The 22,693-nt window shown below is 48.3% G+C and overlaps 1 protein-coding gene across 9 annotated transcripts in view; it reads left to right on the top strand.

Annotated features, from left to right (window-relative positions):
- The window catches only part of BAHCC1 (BAH domain and coiled-coil containing 1), a 118,979-nt gene that overhangs the window by 58,239 nt on the left and 38,047 nt on the right, over positions 1 to 22,693 (top strand). For 8 of the 9 annotated variants that reach the window (XM_083598499.1, XM_083598500.1, XM_083598503.1 and 5 more), the window contains 3 exons: positions 14,646 to 14,825; positions 19,226 to 19,348; positions 19,935 to 21,632. In XM_083598499.1, the coding sequence (XP_083454625.1) occupies positions 14,646 to 14,825; positions 19,226 to 19,348; positions 19,935 to 21,632 (2,001 nt within the window). The remainder of the gene's footprint in view (positions 1 to 14,645; positions 14,826 to 19,225; positions 19,349 to 19,934; positions 21,633 to 22,693) is intronic. The other variant, XM_083598502.1, reaches the window with a different exon arrangement.

The raw sequence follows: 22,693 nt of genomic DNA, 5'->3' as shown, positions 1-22,693 counted from the left end.
TGTTATTGTAATTTAATACTCTGGCCCCAGCAAACTGGAGTAACCACCCCAAACTGTTAAAAGTCAAGACATCAGGTCCTTAAAATTACAAGTGACTAAAAACTGTCAGATTTTTAAAAGGTGACTATTACTTATTTCCCTTTTTTATTTGAATTTTAATCATTTGGGGCACATGCAGCAGTTCTCATTTTTTAGACAGTTCTATGTAAGAGTTAAAATATTCTTTTTTTTAAAAAAAAGTGGAAGTTTCCACTTTCCTCGGTGAGTCCTCCTCATCTCAAGAAAACTGCCTTATGGGTAAGACTTAACAACCAGACAAAATTTTACTAGCTGAACTCCCATGTTCTTCTCAGATGTATACATAATGGCTTAGACTTTTTCTATGATTCAGGCAATATTCTTTTTCATGTGTGTGTGTTTCTTATAGCTTCGCATAATGTCTATACAGATTCCACATATGCTCAGCGACGCTGACTCCTTCAGGTTGTTTTAAAGCGTACACCCACCCACCCACCCCTGAAGCTGGTTGCGTTCACAAAGAAAAATGAAATATATTTTAAATAAGCTCAGAGCCACTCAACCCGAAGGGCCATAATTTTTGAAAACAAAAGCCAACAACCGTACGTACAGACCACGTGATATTACTGTGTGGAAAATAGTATTTGGGCTGTGCAGCACATTGGTTATCGTGCTGGCTTCTGGGTTTGTGTGGTGGTGCTGGTAGTTGTTGTTTTCACACTTTCCCCCAGATCCTTCTTGATTCAAGGATGGGCGCAAACCCAGGCCGTTCCCATTCCCAGAATTTTCGCAAATCCAAAGAATTGAGCAACGGAAGCCCTGGAGCCAAGTTTTTGCCTCCCTCGCCCTCACTGGCACAAACCCTTAACAGCTAGTCCCTGACTCATGCATGTTGTGGTTTGCCTTCGCGGCCAAGGAGCTTGTTTCAAGAGAAACAAGCTCCTGATTGGGCTGAGCATAGGAATGGGCCTAGCAGTCCCCGGGCTGCCTTGCCTCTGCTACTGACTCATTAAAGTTCCCTTGGGCAAGGTCCCCTCCCTTGTTCCAGGCCTTCCCTCCCTTTGCTTCTCCAAAGAGATGAAGAGGAAATGAATTTCTACGTGCAAAAAACTCCACACGGAATGCACTTACTGCAGTTGCAGACCCTCCAAGCGCCCCTATTTTCCAGGGATAGTCCCAGATTCACAGAAGCCATCCCGGTTTCTAATTTGTTCCCGGAATGTCCCGCTTCTCCTTAGGATGTCCCCATTTTCATCGGAGAAATGTTGGAGGGTATGGAGCTATTCGACCCCCCAAAGCCATCGGAAGGCAGCCCTGTATAGGGAAGTTTTTTTAATGTTTAATGTTTGATTATGTTTTCATATCTGTCGGAAGCTGCCCAGAGTGGCTGGGGCAACCCAGTCAGATGGGCAGGGTATAAATAGCAGAATTATTATTATTAAATAGGACGTCCCTGTTTTCATTGGAGAAATGTTGGGAGGGTATGCAGTTGGTGGTTTGGTAGCCAGTGGAGGTGGGTTAGTTTCCCATCAGCCACATTGTTGGGTTTTTTATTTTATTTTTTTAAAAAAGGTTAGCAAGGTTATGTCTTCCTGCTTCACAGTGCCTTACACATATTGAGGGCAGTGCGTTGAGAACCGTTGAATGCACCAAAGGCGAATTTATGATACTTATCTGGTTGTGCATGACATGCCCTCTCTGCGTTTCTGGGTTGGTGCTTCTTCAGTGCTCAGCATTACATTTCTGTTGTTTCGCACCATGCATTTGAATGCAGCCTCCCTCTCCTCCTTACATTCTGCACGCTGGTGTGATTATGGTTGACTGTGCTGGCTTTGCATTCATGGGCATGCTTTTGGGTAGGTAGCGTTTGTTTGCTGTGAAGATTACACAGCAGGAAATATGTGTGTTTGCATCACTTCTTCGAGACAGGAAATGTGCACTGAATAATTTGTGAAGCACTTAATTTGAGCTGGGTTATATAAAGGCCTGGCCCCGTAATCAAATTTCCGCATCGGGGCTTAGAATTAAATTGTGAAATAATCGTGTAACTGAACATGTGCAGAGTGCCTGTGAGGTATAAAGGAAATTAGCACGTGTCTGGGGTTAATGGAAAATATTTGCATCACTCAGAGCGTATAACTTCAGGGCAGAATTAAAGCTCAGCACCTCCTGTCTGGGAAGTACTACATTTGTGTAGCTATGAGGAGAGGTTGGTATTAGCGTTTTTCCTCTGAGTTTGGATCTACTAGGCATGAATCTGCTTCTTGAAGTTCTGTGTGACTTCTCTTTTTAAAGTTGGAATGTCGCTGGCTTCAGCTCTTGGTGTGCGCTAAGATGGCGGCTGTTCCGTTTGCAATGGAGCCCAGAGCTGGAGGTTATTTTCAAGACAGTCCTAACTGCTGAACCTTTTCCCAGCAGAGCTGGTTTGGGCCAGGCCTCTCCCACAGAACTTGGCCTCCTTTTCCAGCCACTGAAACCTGACTGGGAGCTGCACAGATGTTTGTCTGAATATTTCCCGCACAGCCCCCAGAGGCTGGGGCTGGGTGAGGCCCTCCCCGGCGCAGCTCTTCTGGGGAAGTCAAGCTTGAGCCCAGTGACCTGTGTCCTGGGCTCAGCTACAACTTTCCAACCACCAGAATAGCCTGTTCCCTTTTCTGTAATGGCTCCTGAACCTGAAACAGGAGTGGGAAAACCCCCGCTCAGCTGCTTGAGTTCACTCACTTGAGTTAATCATGAAACAACACACAAGATAGCTTAGTTGGTTAGAGCGTGGTGCTGATAATGGCAAGGTTGCAGGGTCAATTCCTGAATGGGACTGCTGCTTATTCCTTTGTTGAAGGGGGTTGGACTAGATGATTCAGGGGGTCCCTTCCAACTATGATTCTATGGGGGGAAAGAGTTGGGCTTCCTCACTTCTGGCCATATTGTCCTTGTTTCCACTCCTCAGATTTGTTCTGTTCAGACACCTCAGTCCACTGGGCACCCAGCCACCCCCCCCCCCTCATACTCCCAAACCCCCTTTTGCTTCTGCCTTACTTGTAGGCTTCCCCCATATCGCCATTTCATGCCCAAGTCAGGGCCTGTCTGCTTTGTATAACCTCATATAGTTCTGTCACGTCTCTCAGGATCAATCTGAAGTTTCAGTGCCTGTTGCATTTCAGCCCGGCTCAAGTGGCTATTGAAATCTAGCTGGACAATTATAGTTCTTAGCATTTATATAGCGCTTTTGACTGTGGAAGGCTCTCGGGAACCTGCCATTTTTCATCTGTGTGTTTTGATCTTCATTGCATTCTGAGCCTCCAACTTTGGCAAAGGAAGTACATAGGGGTGCCATTTCTTTTTCAAGTTAAATATATCAGCCAACTATCCCTCCCTCCCTCCTGGTGTTTGATTAGGTGAGAGACATATGAGTTGCGCTGGATTTGTGTATCTATATCCATAGATATATATATCCAGCTGCATGCGCACGAATGCATTTGCAGCACAAAAATGTAGTTTTTTCTCGATCTGGAATCCATTATGCAGCCATCTCCAACATGTTGCTTCCAAACTAGATTGATTCCAGATCCTGCCATCCGTAAAGGTAGGTGTGGTTACTTGATATAATTTTGAAAACCCTCCCCTTGATTAGGTTAGCTATTCTTTTCCCTCCCTGCATGTGCCCCAGGTGAATGAAGAAGGAAGGGGAGATTGCAGTCTTTAGTATACACTCACCAAACAGCATCACTGGCTACATCCATTTTCGTCTGTTTTCAAATGGACACAATGCAGGGAAATGCAGAATCAATGTGCAGTGAGCTATTATTTTCAGAATGGAAGCAGTTTCTCAAATAGTGCTTTTCAGGGGCAAAAAAATATGCAATAGATCTTGATTGTGTGTAGACTGTAAAAACAAAACAAAAACCAGGTACAGTGGTGCCTCGCAAGACGAAATTAATCCGTTCCGCGAGTCTCTTCGTCTTGCGGTTTTTTCGTCTTGCGAAGCACGGCTATTAGCGGCTTAGCGGCTATTAGCGGCTTAGCGGCTATTAATGGCTTAGCAGCTATTAACGGCTTAGCGGCTTTAAGAAAACAAGGAAACAAAGGAACAAAGGAAACAAACTCGCAAGAACTCGCAAGACGTTTCGTCTTGCGAAGCAAGCCCATAGGGAAAATCGTCTAGCGAAGCGACGCAAAAACCGAAAAACCCTTTCGTCTTGCGCGTTTTTCGTTTTGCGAGGCATTCGTCTTGCGGGGCATCGCTGTATTCACTTTCCATTGATTCAAGTATAAAGTATTGTGCGTATGTATCCTGTGTATTTGTGTGTGCATATAAGTATATGTTGTGTACTGTGAAGTATATCTTTATGGATGAACTGCTGCTTTGTCTGAAATAATCACATTTATCCACGGAGAGCATAAATGTTCAGTTTTTAATGTCGTCTTCTGCTAAAATGGTTGTTCTGTAACTCAAAAGCTGGGACCAGTGAAAGATCTACATTATCTATTACCCATTTTCATTTGGCAGTACCTTTGCCAAGTGTTGTTAAAAGGAAAGTGAACAAGGAGTTGTCAGCTCAAACTATGAGACTGCGAGCCCTCTCGGGGCAGGAGGGGTAGGAGTTTGTTGCTGGTTCAATTATTCTAGGTTCTAGAATAAATTCCAGCAAACCTCCCCACCACCCACCCCAAACTCACAAATATATTGAGTGTGTGAGCCACAAATGTCTGAGATTCTAGCATGGCTAGGCTAGGGTGGTGGCGGGTAGGTGGGTGGGGAGAGAGATGTCCCACCACTGCTTTTAAACTCTAAAATTGCTTTACAATTCAGAACAATGAGGAAGCTGCACATCGAATCAAGGAGACCCACAGAAAACAGGAGATGTGGGCTGGCTGAGTCACAGAAGGCTTGTCAGGTAGAGAAATGAGAGGCTAAGACGGATGGGTTTGGAGCTGTGCATTGCCATGCAGCAACAGGGCAGGGATGAATGGGTGCTGTTTGCCTCAACAATGGCAATCAAGGCAGCTGCCTTTGTAAGCCAGGGCAGCTCTACGGAGAATGTGTGTGTCATGCGCTGTTTGAATTGATGCTTCCAGGGCTGATAGAGTTGCCTCAGTAACATGGGGTAAGTGGGGACAACCTGGGCTTATCCCATTCCCCGGTTTCCGCCCCATTCACTTAATGATCTGGCCGCAGCGGTGGGGTCCCTTCCCCGAAGCCCAAATAAAGCTGCCAAATGAGAGTTTCAGAATAAAAAAAAACACTATGGAGCAATGATGTCTTGAAATATGGACTTAAAATGTGGTTGGAGGTTATTTTTGGCAGTAGAGGGGACGTTTGGGATGATCTGGAGAAAGGGGCATTGCCTCGAAGAACGAGGGGCAGCTGCAGTATCCAGCAGCTCTCAGTGGCCAGTTAGATAACTTCATCCAAGCCTCAGTGCAAATTAGCCTCTGCCCTTTCACACACACTGCAGAAGCTGAGCTGTTTGGAGAGGAAAGAGTTTGGAGCTCAGAGCCTGGGACATCCCAAATATCACAGACATTCTCGCAGAAAAGTCACGCAAGCCTCTCAGCTAGCCTGTCATCGTCTCTTACCAACCTCCATGCTCTTTTTCACGCTGGAAATAAGATGGCAGACGGGTTGTGGATGGGGCATCAGCTCAAGGCATATGCGGGGCAAGGAGTGCATGGCTTTGGGGCAGAAAGGTGCGTTGCAGATTCCTGCCATGGAAAGACTAGGAGCTCTGAGCTTCTCTTGTGGGCGGGGGGTGCCTAGTGACACCTGGAAAGTTTTAAGTGGGAGGCAATGATGGGATGAAATCCAGGGCTGGAAATAACAGCCACCTTTTGGGTCAGAGTTGAAGGGCATTAGTGTAGCTATAAATGATGGGAAAGGAGCCCAGCCCCGAGGGAGCAGCAACTGATAGCTCAGACTGAGGGGTGTACTGTAAAGCCTTGGAATAAGGGATGCTGTAGCCCTGGCTTGGTATCCTATTAGTGTCCAGTCTGGAGCTGATTGCTTTGTTTAAATATGATTCACTGGTGGCTCCACTGATTCACATCAGGAGATCCTCAGGTGCGGCTAGCAGAATGTATCCATTACAAAGCAGCTGAACGGGCTTGGCACCAGCCTTGATGAGCCCTTCAGTCAGACTTTTCAGAACATTATTATCTAGCTCCAAGGAAAACCTCCCTCCTTTGGCCTAGCTTACAGAGCAGGGCTTGTTGCCTCAAACACCTTGTATTTAGGGAGAGGCGGTGTTGCTCCCTTGGCACAAGTGAAATTAAGCACACCACTGCTTCCAAACAATGCCTCCCCTAGCTGGCACATTTTTCCACTGGGCTGGCCACAGCTTGGCCAGAGGACAGGTGCTGTTCTTGGTGCCTTTCTGCTGGCTGTACACTTCTCTCTCGTGCACTTTTCTTGAGTCGTAATGTCTAGAATCTCCAGGATCACAAAACCTTGCAACAGTTTGCCCCTGCCCTGGACCAGAAACCACCAACACACCTCTCTGTGAACTCAAATTCCCCAAGGTAATTGGATTGGGCACCTTCTTCCAGCCCTTGCAAGTTGAAATCAGGCATCTGTGTTGGAGTTCCTGATCCTTCCGAATGAAGACTGGACTTCCTCGTCCACAGTTGCCCAGAGTACCACATGCCCACAACTACTTTTCAGCAGCGCATCATCTGCCCCTGTTGTGTGTTGTGAGGCCCGCCCTGGAGATTGGCACAACAGTTAAGGAAATCCCTATTCAGAAAAGGAGATGAAGAGAGTGGCTGCTTGTCCCACAGTTTTGGGGTTCTGAAAGTTGGCTTTTGGCTAAGCTGTTGTTGATTGTTGTTTTATATGAACATTTTTTTTGTCCTGGTCTGCTTCTGCATGCAAAGTGCCTGTGTTTGACCAGGACCTGTGCTTTGCTCTTACAGTGGTGCCTCGCAAGACGAAAAGAATCCGTTCTGCGAGTCTCTTCGTCTAGCTGTTGACGGATTAGCGCTATTAGCGGCTTAGCGGATAAGCGGATAAGCAGTTTAGCGGCTTAGAAAAAGGGGGGGGGGAAAGGAAAAAACCCCCGCAGGAACTCGCAAGACGTTTTCGTCTTGCGAAGCAAGCCCATAGGAGATTCGTTTTGCGAAGCACCTCCAAAACGGAAAACTCTTTCGTCTAGCGAGCAAGGCATTCGTCTTGCGGGGCACCACTGTATTTTAGTGTCAGGGCTCAGCTCTGGCGTACGGGAAGCAAATAGGAGAGTGAGTCCAGTAGGTGATTTGGGAACAATAGGTACTGCAACATTCTGAAGCAAATGAGTAAACTTGATTTGTAGTCTGGATGAGACACCACTGGAAGCCTCATGTAATAGTAGGGCACACATAATACATTATAAGAACATCAGAAAAGCCTTGCAAGATCAGACCAAAGGCCCACCTAGTCAGCCCACAGTGGCTCGCAAGCAGGTTTTGTGTGCAATAGCACTTTTCCCATCTTGTTTTCCCCATGCTGCTTTTGGCAGTAGAGACAGAACATAGCAATTGTGGCTAGTAGCCTCTGACAGACTTAACCCTCCATGAATTTGTCTAATGCTCTTGTGAAGCTCCAAGCTGGTAACCATCACATACAGTAAATAACTAAAGGAAGGAATGAGTGCCACTGAATTTGTACAAAATGGTTTTTCCTCTTCATTTAAAAAAAAGGAAAAGCAACCAGTAGCCATACATCTGTGGTTGGAGTTGCAAACAGGCAGAAAGACTCAAGACTTCTTCCTTTAGAAACCTGAACCCTTTCTCCTTCCTTGTCTCCTTACTCTGACATCATGAATGAATTTATGGTAATTCTTGCCCAGTGGTGAAAGGGGGAAAGTCCCCCCCCCCAAGTGTTGTTTTTAAGGTGGAAATTCCTGTTTCCTGCAACTCATTTGAAGGGTTGGGGAACCAGCATAGCCTTGTTTTTTCCACAGACAGTGGTGGATGGCATTCCTCCTGGTCATAATGGTTTGCTTGCTAAGATATTTGGATTCTGCTTCTATGAGGATTTTATAAGGATTTAGATTATTATTTTTCCTGGTTTCCAGTGGGCAGAGAGAAGTAAAATCCCCTGTAGAGCTCTGGTTTACTGACTAAAACCACAAAGAGTTTGAATCAATGGAAAAACATGGGAAGCAGTTGCTTTCTCAGCCTTTGTTGTGTTACTCAATGGATATTCCTTTCCTAGACCTGCTTTTGTCTCCTGCATCCACATCTTGTAATGATGTAAAGCAAACTGAATTTCAAGAATTTAGTGGGATTGGACCTGGAATTCCCTTTTATACAGGCAAACTTTACAGTCAACAACGGCTTTGAGGAGACGGATGCTGTGCTTCTTAAAGCATTGAATTACAAAAGCAGGGTAGGGTGGGAGGTGGGGGCAACTGAGCCTCAGTAGGCCCAGCAAACAAGATCCACCCCACCTTCCTTGAAACTTTGGAAACTTCTATGCTGAAAACTTGGGAGAAGCTCAGCCCCTTGAGCTCCTGCCTATACATACATAGCAGTACAGTTAGGACTGATCACTGACCAGGGAGGGGGGTAAACCCCTGGCTTGCTCCAGTGTTTTGAAACAGCAACCTGATCTGCAGAAATCATCTGGCGTTATCACCTGCTAATCCCTGCAGATCCCTAAGATGTTGCTAAAGGCACAGGTGCAGAGCCCAGTAAAATAGTTGGAAACCCTTCTTCGCCAGCCATGTTGCCAGGTCCCACCAGACCCCAAGAGAGCCTTTTGAAATTCAATTTGAAAGGCAAATTTATCAGAGCAACTAACTACAGCAAGCCCACAGCTTACGCACATTTAACTTGTGCTCGTTTGGCTTGGCAATTATATTGGGGGAGGGGAGAGAAAGGGGCAACCGTCTGAGGGGGGGGGGAAGACTTTGGCAATCCCACCTGCCATTGAACCCAATGTGTTTTCACCTTACACAAGTTTTAGGTGCGGATCCCCAGAACCTAAACCCTGTGTAAGTTGCGGGTTTACTGTCTGCACCAACAAGCTGTGAATTGCTGGCTGTTTGAATTAATACAGCAGTTGTTTCTTAGGGTCAATCCATCCCAGAAGCGAACATCTCCATTCAGTTATGTGTTTTCCCCTTTCCTTTCCTCTCAATTATTGTATTTTTGGCTCGAAATGACTGGGAGGAGGGAGTTGCCCAGAGATGCGTTTCCAGTTCATGGGATCCAGGGGCTCCAAGCGGAGCGCGAGAGGTTTGGCTAAGGATTTGGCTGTTTGAGGAGTGGGTGGGAAACTGGAGAGGAGCTGATCAGCTGCAGAGTCAGGGGAGCAGACACTGCCAGCAGCTTGTGACTCACAGGCTGGGAAACGCTGGCAGGCGTGAGAGAGCTGAGGCCGGGGGGCTTCGTTCTCAGGGAGACGCAAGCCAAGGCGCCGCACCACGGCTTCTCAGATAGGCTCGGCCTAGAAACAGGAACCGCCTCCCTCCCCATGCCAGGACCAACTGCTCCTCTCCTCCTTTCCTATTTATCCGGTCTCTTTGGCAGCTCGGCCTGAGAGGGCAACTCTTTTGCCCTGAAACGGCTTCAGAATCTGTGGGGGCTTGGATACATGGCAGGGGTGGGGATGTTTATTTTCTGCAATGCATCCTGGGTTTGTCTTAGGCCTGGTAGTACTGCCCATACTCCACACACAGCTGTGGAAAAGCGGGATGGGAGAGGACAGCAACCACAGCTGCCGGAAATGGCACCGATTCAGCGGGATGGGGAACTGTGGGACGCAGAATGCTGTGTGGTCTGAGGCTGTGCTGCCAAATGGGTGGAGGTGCTAGGAATGCATGGCCACCGGCTAACTGATTTGAAATTGTAGCTGCAGATAAGGTTGCTTGTTGAAGGGGGGGAGCTGTAGAGCACAAAACTCCAGAGCCAGGCTAATGGTGGTACGGGGCTGGCTTTTTAATTGACAGCTGTTGATTATACAGTGGTACCTCGGGTTAAGAACCTAATTCGTTCCGGAGGTCCGTTCTTAACCTGAAACTGTTCTTAACCTGAAGCACCACTTTAGCTAATGGGGCCTCCTGCTGCCGCTGCGCTGCCACTACACGATTTCTGTTCTCATCCTGAAGCAAAGTTCTTAACCCAAGGTAATATTTCTGGGTTAGCAGAGTCTGTAACCTGAAGCGTATGTAACCTGAAGCATATGTAACCCGAGGTACCACTGTAATGCTAGGTGTTTGAAGGGACAATAAGTGGGGGGGGGGGAGGGGAGGAATTTGGCCAGGAGCTTCTACAAGCAGGCTAGTTGTACACTAATCAGCAGTTTTGCCTGTAGCCCATGTAAAGGGGGTTTGGGAATGTGCTCATTGGCCCCAACCCCTCTTCTGAGTTCCAAGATTGAGAGAGGTAATTAAACCTGGTACTGATTTCTTGATTTATGGATTGTTCTAGCGGTACTTCTGTGCTAGCTGTTCACTCTGGAATAACCACATCTTGTTCACCTGCTTTTACAGAGAATCTATATTATAATGTCATCAAATCATTGCCCTCGTGTTTTCTGCCTCTTTCAGACTCTAGAAAAATAATCATCACATTTTGGGGAAAGAGCACTCGCTTAAGGCGTAGATGGTGTTAGCAATACTTTTCCTGTTTTCTGTTTGTAAAAAGTGTGGTTTTAATGTGTGTTTGTTATTTAAATATTTATAATATGCACTTCCTTGTGTCAAGGTGGCTGGTAACATACAAAATGCAATAAAACCAGACTATGAATACCCATAAAACATAAATATAAAGACATCAGTAAGTACTGGTTAGCTAAGAAGTGACACTCGTGTTTTAAGGGCCAGCCTAAATAGTATAGTTTTCAGAAGACATCTGAAAGGCAGGTCTACTGGCAGGCAGTTCCACAGGGCAGAGCTTGCTGCACTGAAGGTTGGGCCCTTATACTAAAGGCGAACCAAACTTCAGGGATGTGGAGAAACATGAACAGTGCCACATCAGAGAGTGAGATTCAAGTCATGAGTCCCATCAGCAGAAGCCCACACAAGGACTTCGGTTCAGACACTTCCAAGAACAGTTGCAGCTGGCGTACTAGCCAGAGACTGTAAAAAAACGCTCTTGGCCACAGAGGTCTCTTTGGCCTCTACTGATAGAGGTGGATCAGGGAGAACCCTAGATGCCTTACATGATTCTTCCAACCCTATCCAGAACAGGCAACTAACCTATCTCACAGACCCAGGAACCACCTGCCCTCAAGGCCATTTGACAGTGATATCAGGCAGGTGAACCTATTGCCATGCACCTTCATTGGCACACCCTCACTATTACCTTTCCTGTCAAATTAAATACTGTAACTGGTTTTAAACATAAGGCAAAATCATGTGTTCAGAATCTTCCCTTCTCCACCTGCATCGCTGTGTCACACCTTCTAGGATGCATACACACAGGGAAAACTATGCTGCCTCCAAAAGTCTAGAAAATCAATCACAATTCTGCATGTTAAGTTACTGCAGGATGACAATAGGAGCTACCAGCCAAACTAGAGAGACAAACTGGGCACGCCCCTGTGATGCCAAATTTCCTTTCTCAGCTGGTTTGATGAACTCTTGCATTCCCGGGGGGGGGGGGGCCTTCAGATCTCCACTGGGTATCTCAGACAAATATACAAAGATGTTGGTGGGAAGAAATGACGGGCATTAAAACTAAGATAAGAAAGTAGTATCCTGATCAGCCCTCAGTCATCTAAGGTTATTTAATGCTCAGCATAGCAATAGTAAGGCACAAAATGGGAGACCAGCATTTTAATTCAGCTAGGATAGCCCTTTGGTGGTGATTCCAAGGACTGGGGTGAGGATCTGTTTTTGCTTACACGATCACTGGCGTACTCTGATGTTCTAGCATGGAATTGTGGGGGGCGGAGACACAAGTGAGCTGCGTTTCCTCTTCTGGGGTTCCTTGATGATATTTGAGGCTGAGCCTGAATATTAGGGAGATATGTAACTCCTGCTAGAAAGAGAAGTGCTTCTCGCTAGTATTTCCTTTCCCGTCCTCCTTCCTGCCCGAACTCTTGTGTCTTCCCACGTTCTGGGCAATTATATATCTGCTGACCTTACAAAGCCCTCTCTACTTACTGACTGCATCACCCAGCTGAGCCCTCTAAAAAAATCCACACAACGCCACCTGGAAGAAATAGGAGTTCAATAGTACAGCTTTTAGATATTTGGGGTGCGGTGCAGGGTGTTGGTATGCACAAAACAACAAAAAACAGCTCTGCTGCTCCCATTCTTTTCCAATACAGTATTTTAAAATTAGGTGTCACTTAATTATTATTTTTTTGTCAAACTCAACAGGAGTTTAGGGATGTTATGGGGCTTGGGCATCCCTTAAGGAAGGAAGCCCATGGCCCTGTTGGGCAGTTCTGGATCAGGTCTGAGATTCAGAAACTCCCCAGGGATCTCCTTAGCACTCATAGGTTTGTGCTTAGCCTATGGGAAAGCCTAAAGTGATAGGCTTTTAAGCTCCGTCCTGGGCTGGCTCTCTCACGCCGCCACCGCCTACTCTGATCTGACCTAGTCTCTTCACAATGTCATGTCCAGAAAGGGACTTCCCTAGCTAGTGATCAGGCTCCCACCCCCACCCCAGCTGTGGGGAGAACTGCCTTGGCCCTGCCCTTGTAACCACTTCCCCACACTCATCGCTGAGGCATCCCAGTGGGATTAGCCAGGGAGCGTGGGCTGGCTTAAAGAGAGGAGTACTTCCTGCTTTTTGGCTGGCTGCCTCACCAGGCACTCGCCCACGTCAAATACCTAGGGGTAATGACTAAAAGGTCTAGGACCGTTGCCCATAGATAGAGCACAGCACTATTTGCAGGCCTGGCCGGGTAAGCTGCCATCTTTTCTGGTAAGCTTTCCCCTTCACCTTAAGCAACTGTTTCACAGGCAGAAATTTGGTGGTGATGAATTTTCCCATGATGAATTTGAAACCTTGCCAGAAAACACACACACACACACAGAGAGAGAGATATTTTAGTATCTGTAGAGCTGGATAAGTCCTTGCAGTGAGTGCCTTGGAAGTGGGAAAAGCAAAGTAGGGGAACAGGCTTACAAACATTCTGCATCCAGCAGTTTTCCATTGTTAGCTCAAGTCTTTTGCCCTAGCAGGGCCTGGAGCAGTAGCCACCCCTGAAAAAGCCATCCACCTTCAAGAGCTGCTGTTACACCTGCGTAGCTGTCCTGCCATCTCACGGGCAGATACAGTCATGATCAGTGAATACAAGGAGTCCCAAGTGTGAGCCATGGATTAAGAGTATTTCCTAAATAAACTGTTCTAGAGTCAGTTCTGGCAAGAAATCACAGGCTGGCCTGTGCAATAACACTGTGCATTGTCTAGGTAAGCGAGTAATGTAATGCAGGTTTGCATGAAATCATCTGCTCCCTTCCCATGAACTGTGTTCTCTTCACTGAGCAGGCTATTAAATCTCATAGAGCTCCCACGTCACACAGCTCCCATGGGTATGGACTGGTGCACAAGTCGAGCTCCACTACCCTCAGGTGCCTAGCTGATGTGACAATAGCTGTATTTGAGGTTTGCTACACTGGGGAAGTGGGTTCGGGATGTGTCTCCACAGGTATTGCAAAATGAGGCGGGGTCCTCTTTCCAGTGGTTTGGAGGCCCAGTTGCAAGGAACTTGATTGCCAGAGAGTCATTGACTCAAAATGTAGGAGGAATGCGTTGTTTCACAGGAGCTGTGAGCATGTTTGCACTCTATACAGTAAGCAATTTTTGAATACTTCTTCTGGAGAACTTGCATCCATCCGGTTCATTTCCCTATGGTTAATTCTCCCTTCCTGGAGTCATTCTGGACATGGAAATGGAGGTGCTCAATATGCTGCGTCTGGGTTGTTTTCCTTTGCTCGTTCTGCAGGGTACATTTGTGTAGAAGCTGCTAGTGTTGAGCTGACGTATGAGTGCTGACAAGGTCACAGGCTTGTATATTAAAGGGTTCTGTATATGTGCCAACTACTACCCAGGTTTCAAGGCCTAGTGACACATTTACCCACAGTCATTTGTTTCCTGATAAGCTTGTAGATGCACAACTATTAGTCGCAATGGATGCTCCCAGCCTTTCCTTGCTTGCATGCATCTAGGTACCATGCTCAGGAGATGCATCCAGTTTATGACTCTCAGAAGTCTTCGATGGGGATTCACATTAATACCAACTCCTTCCTCGGAGCAGACAGCAGGCAGATGATATTTGCCCACCAGAGCTTGCCAGATTGAGTGGGAAACTGTGTTTTTGCATCCAGGCACTGCGTGTAAAAGCATGTAGGTGGGCCTTCACATCTGCTGGAAGTGTTTTCTTTCCTCTTCAAGCCCGGTTCCAGGGACAAACATTTCAGTGAACTAGGATTTTTATTAGATTATGATGAGCTAGGTCTTTAAGCAAAAATATGTATGGTGCTATTGCATAAATGTTGCTTTCAGTTTAGTGCTTAGGTATTTTATTTGCAAAGTAGCATACTGTACCATGAGCCTATGGACAGGATGACAAATCAAGAACTCAATAATTGCCACTGTAGAAAGTTTGCTGATCTTCATGCTGTCCATCCATATGCCGACACTCTTTCTTTTTCCTCCCTCTCCCTTCTCTCTTTTTGTGTGTGTGCATCTAGCAGGAAGTGGGTTGATGGGAAACTCACCTGCCTCGTCTTTTATGGGCAGCTTCCTCAGCAGCAGCTTGGGTTCAGCAGCACCGCCACATCCCACAGGCCCGGCGTCATCCCCATCAGAACCGGCCTTCCGCGGCCCCCACTCCGGCACTTCCCAGATTTGGTTCTCACACTCCCATGAAGGTAAAGGGGTTTGGTGGAATTACTCAACGCTGCCTTGGTGGAATATCCAGAAGCACATGGAAGAGGGGAGCGGTGCTTCTCAATTCCTATAAATCTCTCAGTCCTGCCTGTATTCTATATGTGCACAAATTAAAAGTTCCAAATAATAAAGCCAAGAGAGCTGGAATTCTGTGCTTTGACTGCTCACATTCTGCTAACAGAATAAATTACGAAAACCAATACGTGCATATAAATGTCCTTAATTCATATATCAGTCCTGTCTCTCTATGTATATGGCATCTTCAAAAATGCAAGTTTTGTGACGGCAGAACAAGACGAATTGGTACAATGGCATACGTAGCAAGTGCGAAAGGAGGGAGATGTAGGCATGCAGCATATGCATCTTTTGGGATTGTGGAGACTTGCATTTGCTGCCCAGCCATCCATATTGTCACAACCACAAGGACTAGTAACATGACTTTGAAATAAAAAGAAAAGAAGAACAGTATTTTTGTGCCAGGCACCAAGCATCCATAGAATATTTTGTGCATGTCAAATGACCTTGTTTAGGGAGGTCCCAGCATTTGTGGAAGAGAATGGGCCTCATTAATATTGACTTGAGTTTAATTCTGTATCGTTCCACGCCCCATTCTTAGGAAGGAGGGGGAATAAAGTGTCCGAAAGGAACATTCTAGCCCAGGGACCAGGCCTATCTGTTTGAGAGCCAGTGTGGTGTAGTGGTTAAGAGCGGTAGACTCGTAATCTGGTGAACCGGGTTCGCGTCCCTGCTCCTCCACATGCAGCTGCTGGGTGACCTTGGGCCAGTCACACTTCTCTGAAGTCTCTCAGCCTCACTCACCTCACAGAGTGTTTGTTGGGGGGGAGGAAGGGAAAAGGAGAATGTTAGCCGCTTTGAGACTCCTTCAGGTAGTGATAAAGCGGGATATCAAATCCAAACTCTTCTTCTTCTTCTTCTTCTTCTTCTTCTTCTTCTTCTCTACTCACCATTGCTTGAAACTCTTGCTGCCTAGTTGTAACTCCCTAAATGAGGGTTGGGGGACCTGCCACCCCCTCAAGATGTTGCTGGACTCCAGCTCCCTTCATCCCCAGCCAGCATGGTCATTGGTCAGCGATGATGGGAGCTACATTGAAACAACATCTGGTGGTCCAAAGGTCCCTCATCCCTTGTTTAAACTGTTCTGTCATGGAAGCCCAGAGGTGGGGCCTTCCCCTTGTATATATGCTGGCAGGGTGTTGGAAAGGAAGAGGCATAAGTAAGCAGGAGGGAACAATGGGGTTGTTTGCATTTTCTCCTCACTAGTGAGCTAACATTTTCCTTCTTTTTAGCTGCAGGAATTCCCCTAAGATTTCCCAACTGGCCCCTACTCCCTTCCGTTTTTTTTTTTTTGTTTTAATTGAAAAAAGGAGAATAAACTTGGAAAATTCTTTTAAGAATGAACTTGCTGCAGTGGGTTTCCCCACTTTGCTGCCCCTCACTCCCCCCAAACCACCCCTTATCCTGGCCCCCAAATTCCCAGCCAATGCTCCCAGTCTCCCTCTCCAGTTATTCTGTCCTTCCAGCCTTATCTTGTGGGTGGAAGAAAAGAAAAAAATGTCCCGTTTTTGTGTTTCATGTGTGACCCACAGCCCTCCCCTGGGGGGGAGGGAGAGAACCAGTCTCCCCCGTTCCCCAGCCGTCTCTGCTCCCAAACCACACTTGAACCCCCTCCCTCCCTGCCTTGGTCCCATTCCTGGCCGCCCCAGCCGTGCTGCGATGATGCTTGTCCCAACTCTAGCTACCCTAATTCTTCACAGTGTGCTTTCTTCGCTTCTCCCTCTGTGTCTCCTGCGGTGACTCGCTCTCGCTGAGCCCTTCCCCCAACATCCTCCCCTCCGTGCAAGATGCAGAAAGTTCAAGTGTGAGCGGCAAGGTGCTGCTGGCACGGTGCCCTGGCAGCCAGCCCGACTGCTAGTTTGAACGGCTGCCAGCTGGCTTCCGGCATGCTGGGGCTGCTGGGAGGGGGGGTGGGTCGGGGTGCAGGCAATGCTCTCGGCATCATGCTGACGGGCGGCCTGTCCGGGGGTGTGTGTGTGTGTGGATGGGGGTGGGGCAGCGGGGCTGAAAATGCTGGTGTGTGGCTGACTGGGGAGATTAACTTGGGCAGACAGAGAGAGAGAGAGGAATAAAGAGAGAGTTGGCTGCCTCTTCCTCCTAGAGAAGAGTCAAACAGACAATGGCGACGCTCAGACAAGGGTGCAGGTTAGGGTGGGAGCCGTTGGTGGCTTGGCCTGACACGCTGCACGTAGCGATTGCCACCACTCAGATCCTAGCCCTGAGAAGCTGTGAGTCACCAGCGAAAGGAGCGTGGAAAAACTTCCTTGGGACTAGGCTGTGTACAGTGTCTGAGGAGATGTCTGTTGGGATTATTTGGACTAGCTCTCATTATTATTAGTCATCTCTATAAATTGCAGGCATATATATATATACACGTATATGTGCTCTTAGTAATGCAAAGTCTTTTCCATTCTAATTTTCAGGACGACAACCACATACCTATTAATATAGTTCAACATACTAGAAAGAAAGAAAGTGAAATACTGTCTAGCTCAGTGTTTCCTAAAACTCGGGTCACCAGCAGTTTTTGAACTACAATTCCTATCATCCCTGACCACCAGCCCTGCTAGCTCGGGGTGATGGGAGTTGTAGTCCAGAAACAGCTGGAGACCAAAGTTTGGGAAAAGCTGGTCTAGCTGAATGCACGCATCTTATCCCCCCCCCAAATTAATAAAGTACATGGCACTTTACTTTTTAAGTGGTACTTTTAGTTTTCTTCCCTCAGAGCAAACAAAAACTTTGTTCTTGTGTTCGCCAGTTTAATCCTACCAATATTAAACACCCATCTTTTTGGCCAATCCTTCAAATTGGTTTCCTTACTCTGAATTGTAGCAAGAGGCAGTTTCAGTTTCTGAAGTTCTTATAGTAGCAAGCATTCCTGTATTCTCCCCCAAATCTCTAGTTTGGTTTTAGTTTTCCCTTTTTAAAAAAAAAATGCACATTGCTGTTCCATCTCACAATATTAGTGAGATGTGTCGCCCCTGATTGCTCTCATTTTACTAAGGAGGGAGCTGAGGTTAAGTTGCACAGAGTTGAGGTATTTATCTAAAGTCACTGCAGATGAAGTCTCTGGAGGAGCCAGGAACTGGGCCCACGTCCCCCTGAGCGTTAACATCCAAAACCCAGAGCTAGCGTTCGTCAAGGCTGCAACAGGCAGTTCACCTTGGTGCCCATCGGAACGCTTGGCTCTCCCCTGCCTTCCCTCCCAAGTAAAATCCTTAGCTGCAGCATTTGACACCTTGACCCAGACACAGACTGGCAGGAAGCCAGGAGGATACAATCCTAGTAAAGGTTGTAAAGTCAGTGACTGTGTTTATTTCATGCCTCTCTGGTAACTGCTGCACAGGAATGGGTTCAGGTGCATATGGTAGCTCCAGGTTCTTTAAGATCTGGGCTATTCAAGTTAATATTTGAAGAAGTTTCTAGCCTGCAGAGAGACCCCATCAGTGTGGGCCTGAGAGCATGTATTTTCAATCCCTTCAGCAGCTCCGCATTTGCCCCAGACGGCATATTCACTTATTCATTGCCTGACCCCACCGGCACATTTCCTCCTCTACCAATCCCATTTATCAATTCTCTCTATCGATTCTCAAAGCATTATTATTATTGTTGCTGTTGTTGTTGTTTGTTTGTTTGTTTGTTTGTTTATTTATTGGTAAAGCTGAAACCATGATGTGGAATAAATTATTGCAAATAAACATAGAGGTGCTTGATTTCCATAATTAGTCACCCTGGTGCAGAACTTGATTTATTTATTCCTACTGTATTTATTTAAGCACAGGAGCATGCCCCAGCCTTGTGAAGAGGCAAGCGGAGGTTTTTTGCCCACCCAACTGCACATAATTGTGGGACTAATATTCGAGATATCCGTGCTAAATTTTATGAAGAATCCAGTGATTCATCAGGATTTTCTTGTGCTCATGCTATAGGGTGTTTTTATTCCCCCAAACAGCCTTTGTTTCATGTGATCCCCCTGTGGGAGCTTCTTCTGCCCAGCCTAGCACCAGAGGAGTTTTCTGCTGTGGTACCAACAATTTCGGACTACCTTTCTATTCACCTCTTTCTGTTTGAAAGCCAGATATTTCCCAACACTGAGCACTGGGTGTTTATTTGGACTGCCATAATAAAAATCTGTCTTAACAAATGTTTTGAATATCTTTCCCCACCCACCCACCACTGGCAGTCTACTTTTGACATTTATGGTACATAGAGACAGATCAGACTTAAGGGCCCAAGCCAGGGACTTGACTACACGACTGCTGTGTTGTGAAGCCAGCATTTCATTCCTCGCTGCCTCTTGTTTTAGCTCCAGGTTACCCGAGGTTCTCCGGGAGCTTAGCATCCACTTTTCTTCCCATGAGCCACTTGGATCACCATGGAAACAGCAACGTCCTGTATGGCCAGCACCGTTTCTATGAAAGCCAGAAAGGCAAGTGTTGAGTCATGGTTGGGATTGCAGGGAAACGTGCAGATACGCCCTTCTAAAGGGGTAGAAGAACCACTATGAAGTCTGGCACCTTATCAAGGGCACATATTTGGGAGGCAGTTGCACAGAGAGGGAAGGGAATAAGGAGTTGGTTTCTCTGTGACTTGAAGGGCATCTGAGGCCAATGCCACCATCCCAGCACAACATCTTTAGTCTCTGCCTTGCAAGTGGCACAATTCCTAAAAGAGAGCTATTGCAGCATGCAAGCAGGAGAGGCTAGAACCTTTAGACTTGCTTGGGCAACAAGGCATGGGGGATATTATTATTATTATTATTATTATTATTATTATTATTATTATTCCGCCCTATACCTGCAGGTCTCAGGACGGTTCACAACATAAAACCACAATATGCAAAATATACAATAAAAATAAAAAGAAGAACCCAATGAAACCCTCCGCTCCCCAACACATTTTAAAAGGGCATTGGATGTCAATCAATATTTATAGGGGAGGAAGAGATGGGGTGTTTGCCTGGGGCATTATTTCTCAAAGGAGACGCTTCCTAACCACTTTCCCTCTTTCTCCAGACAATTTCTACCTGCGGAACCTACCGGCTCAGCCCACCCTACTGTCAGCCAACCACAACTTCCCCAGCATTGCCCGGGCCGCACCAGGGCACCCCATTGGCTCCTGCAGCCGGGACCGGGAGGCAGGCCACGGGCAAAAGTGCCACAAGGACTATGAGCGCTTTGTGCTGTCCAAGGGGGACAAAGGGGCCAAGGGCGAGGGGAAGGACCGGCTGGCTGAGGAGGAGGTGGCGGCCAAGGAGCGGCACAAGCTGGTGATGCCCATGACGCCCGAGGCCAACTGCAAGGAAGGGGCTCCCCAGCGGGGCTCCTGCGACAACCGCCCCAAGCACCTGCCCTCCTGCCTGCTGAGCTCCAAGGTGCTGAACGGCGACTCGGGCAAAGCCGTGCTGCCCAGCTGCGGCGGGGGCATCCTGCCACGCCACGCGGGAGCCCAGAGCCGCTGTGCCAAGGACCTCGGCCACCACGAGCCCCCCCAGTCCTACAGCGAGTGCCTGGAGCGGCGTCAGATGCTGCACCACTCGGTTTCCTACACCGTCCCGTCAAGCCTGCCCACCGGGCCCCCGGCCTTGAGCACGACCACGGGCAGTTTCCCCTGCCTGCAGCTCCACTCCAGCCCTGACGGGATGTGCCCCCTCCAGGATAAGGCCGGCCGGGAGCTGCGGATCAGCGGAGCCACCTTTGTGCCTTCCGTAGGCCACTTGACTGACAAGAGCCGCTCCTTCCAGGTGCCCTCTGAGCCCTGCGAGGGGAAGGAGCGCCCCCACGACGTGGGCCCCGAGCACCCACCCCCTTACGGGAACCACCCTTTCTCTCACCTCAAGGTGGAGGGCAAAGCCGAGCGGCGGCTGGACTGGCCGCAGAATTCCAACGCGGCCCGCCTCAAAGGCCTGGAGTACCTGAACAGTACGGGCTCCGACGGCCATTTTGGGAGCTTAACCCACCAGCCTAAAGGCGGGCACTTTGAGATGGTGCCCCCTCAGGACTGCGCGCGGCCTAGCCCTCAGGAGACGCTGTGCAAACTCAGCCAGTCCTGCTGCACTTTAGACAAGGCCCCCAAGGAGCCGCCGACGCCCGGCACCCAGAAAGTGGCCCGCATCCGCCACCAGCAGCACTTGCAGACGGAGATGGAGCAGGTCGGGGTCCACGCGGAGTCCAAGCGCAAGTCCATGGAGCTCGGCTCTCTGGGCTACAACGGGCCGCACCTGCCGCCGTGGCCGGTGCAGGGCCAGGGCCCTCCTCCTTTGCCCATGGTGGAGGAGAGGAAAAGCTCCTACCTGGACCCTTTCAGCAGCAGCCTCCAGCAGGCCGCGCTCATGACTCAGGGCTCGGTGCTCACCCAGGAAATGCAGGCGCCGCCCGACGACGTGTCGGCCATGAAGAACCTGCTGAAGTACAGCAACCAAGCACTTATCGTGGGGCAGAAAGCTCCTTTCGTGGGACTAGGCAGCCTCAAGGGCAGCTGTGCCCACCAGGACGGGGGCAAGTTCCTGGGCGCCAAGGGCCAGCAGGAGATGGAGCGCCCGGACTGCGCTCGCAGCAGGGAACACGAGCTGGGACACGGGGACGGCGAGGTGCGCCAGCCTCCGGTGGGCATTGCCGTAGCCGTGGCTCGCCAGAAGGATACGCTTAGCCGGCCTGAACCTGCCTACGGCTCCAGCTCCAGTCGGCAGAGCAGGGCTGCCATGGGGCTCAAAGGTAAGACGGGGGTGGGGGCGGCAACTGCAACAAAGTCCTTGTTTGGGGGACAGAGCCATTGGCCCAACATCCCACTGCCCCTGACGTCTACAGACGTGCACTACCTATATGCACATAACCACTAAACTAGGGCTCCCCAGCCTTTTGCTGTTGATGGGCACATTTGCAAACTGTGGTCAGCAATACTCACATGCCCATGTGTGCAACCACAGCCAAGCAAACACCGCATCCTGTTCTTTGGGTCTCAGTAGAATGCTTCTTTCAAACCTATTTTCAGTGGGGAGGGGGACCTGCTCCCACAGGCAACACCTTGGCACCCCCTTCTCAAGGCAGTTGGGGGATTCTGAGCAGTCGGGAATGCACACCCATTCAGTTCCCTAGTATAGACAACTGCACTCCCCATCACATAGGCCCTACATGGATCTGGGTTGGGTTCCCACCGTGCTCCATTCCCGGACTTGCCACACACACTCCTATTCCTGATTTGGCTGCTAAGTTCTTGGAATTCATTGTCTAGCCATCTGCGTTTGATTTATCTCAAACACAGGATTTTCTGATAAGCCGTCTAGTGAGATTCCTATCTGTTTAATTTTTACATTCGGTCTATAACGCAGCCGCAACTGGAACTGAAACGTTAGCAGCTACGCTTTTGTTACTAGAAGTCTTTGGTTAAGTTTCGAGGCGTAGGGACACAATTTAGTACGCCAGATTTTTATTGAAGGAAAACTGATTTTGAAGTCTTTCCGTGGCCTGATTGAAGGCATTTATCCAAACTGGGATCCCGTACAGTAGGGTAGCTGCTCTCAATGTATGGGTAGGCCATGCTGGATGTGAGGCCATGCCGCCCCTTCCACATGAGGAGCCCCTTTAACATAGAAAGGGAAGGTGCTTCAGCCTATAGGCTTCTGCAGGATTTAACTTCCTTCCGCAGGGCCTGTAAGACAGAGCTATTCTGCCTGGCTTTCAATTTGAACTTAACCTTTTATTCCCCTTCCTTCCCTCCCCCTCCCCTTTCTATGAAGATTACCCGCTTTGGGGATCTCACAGCTAATTCTTCCCTG

This window comes from Podarcis filfolensis (assembly GCF_964270895.1).
Source record: "Podarcis filfolensis genome assembly, chromosome: 2".
Classification (NCBI taxonomy): Eukaryota; Metazoa; Chordata; class Lepidosauria; order Squamata; family Lacertidae; genus Podarcis; species Podarcis filfolensis.
The sequence above is the reverse complement of the archived record's forward strand: the minus strand, read 5'-3'. Positions and strand labels throughout refer to the sequence as shown.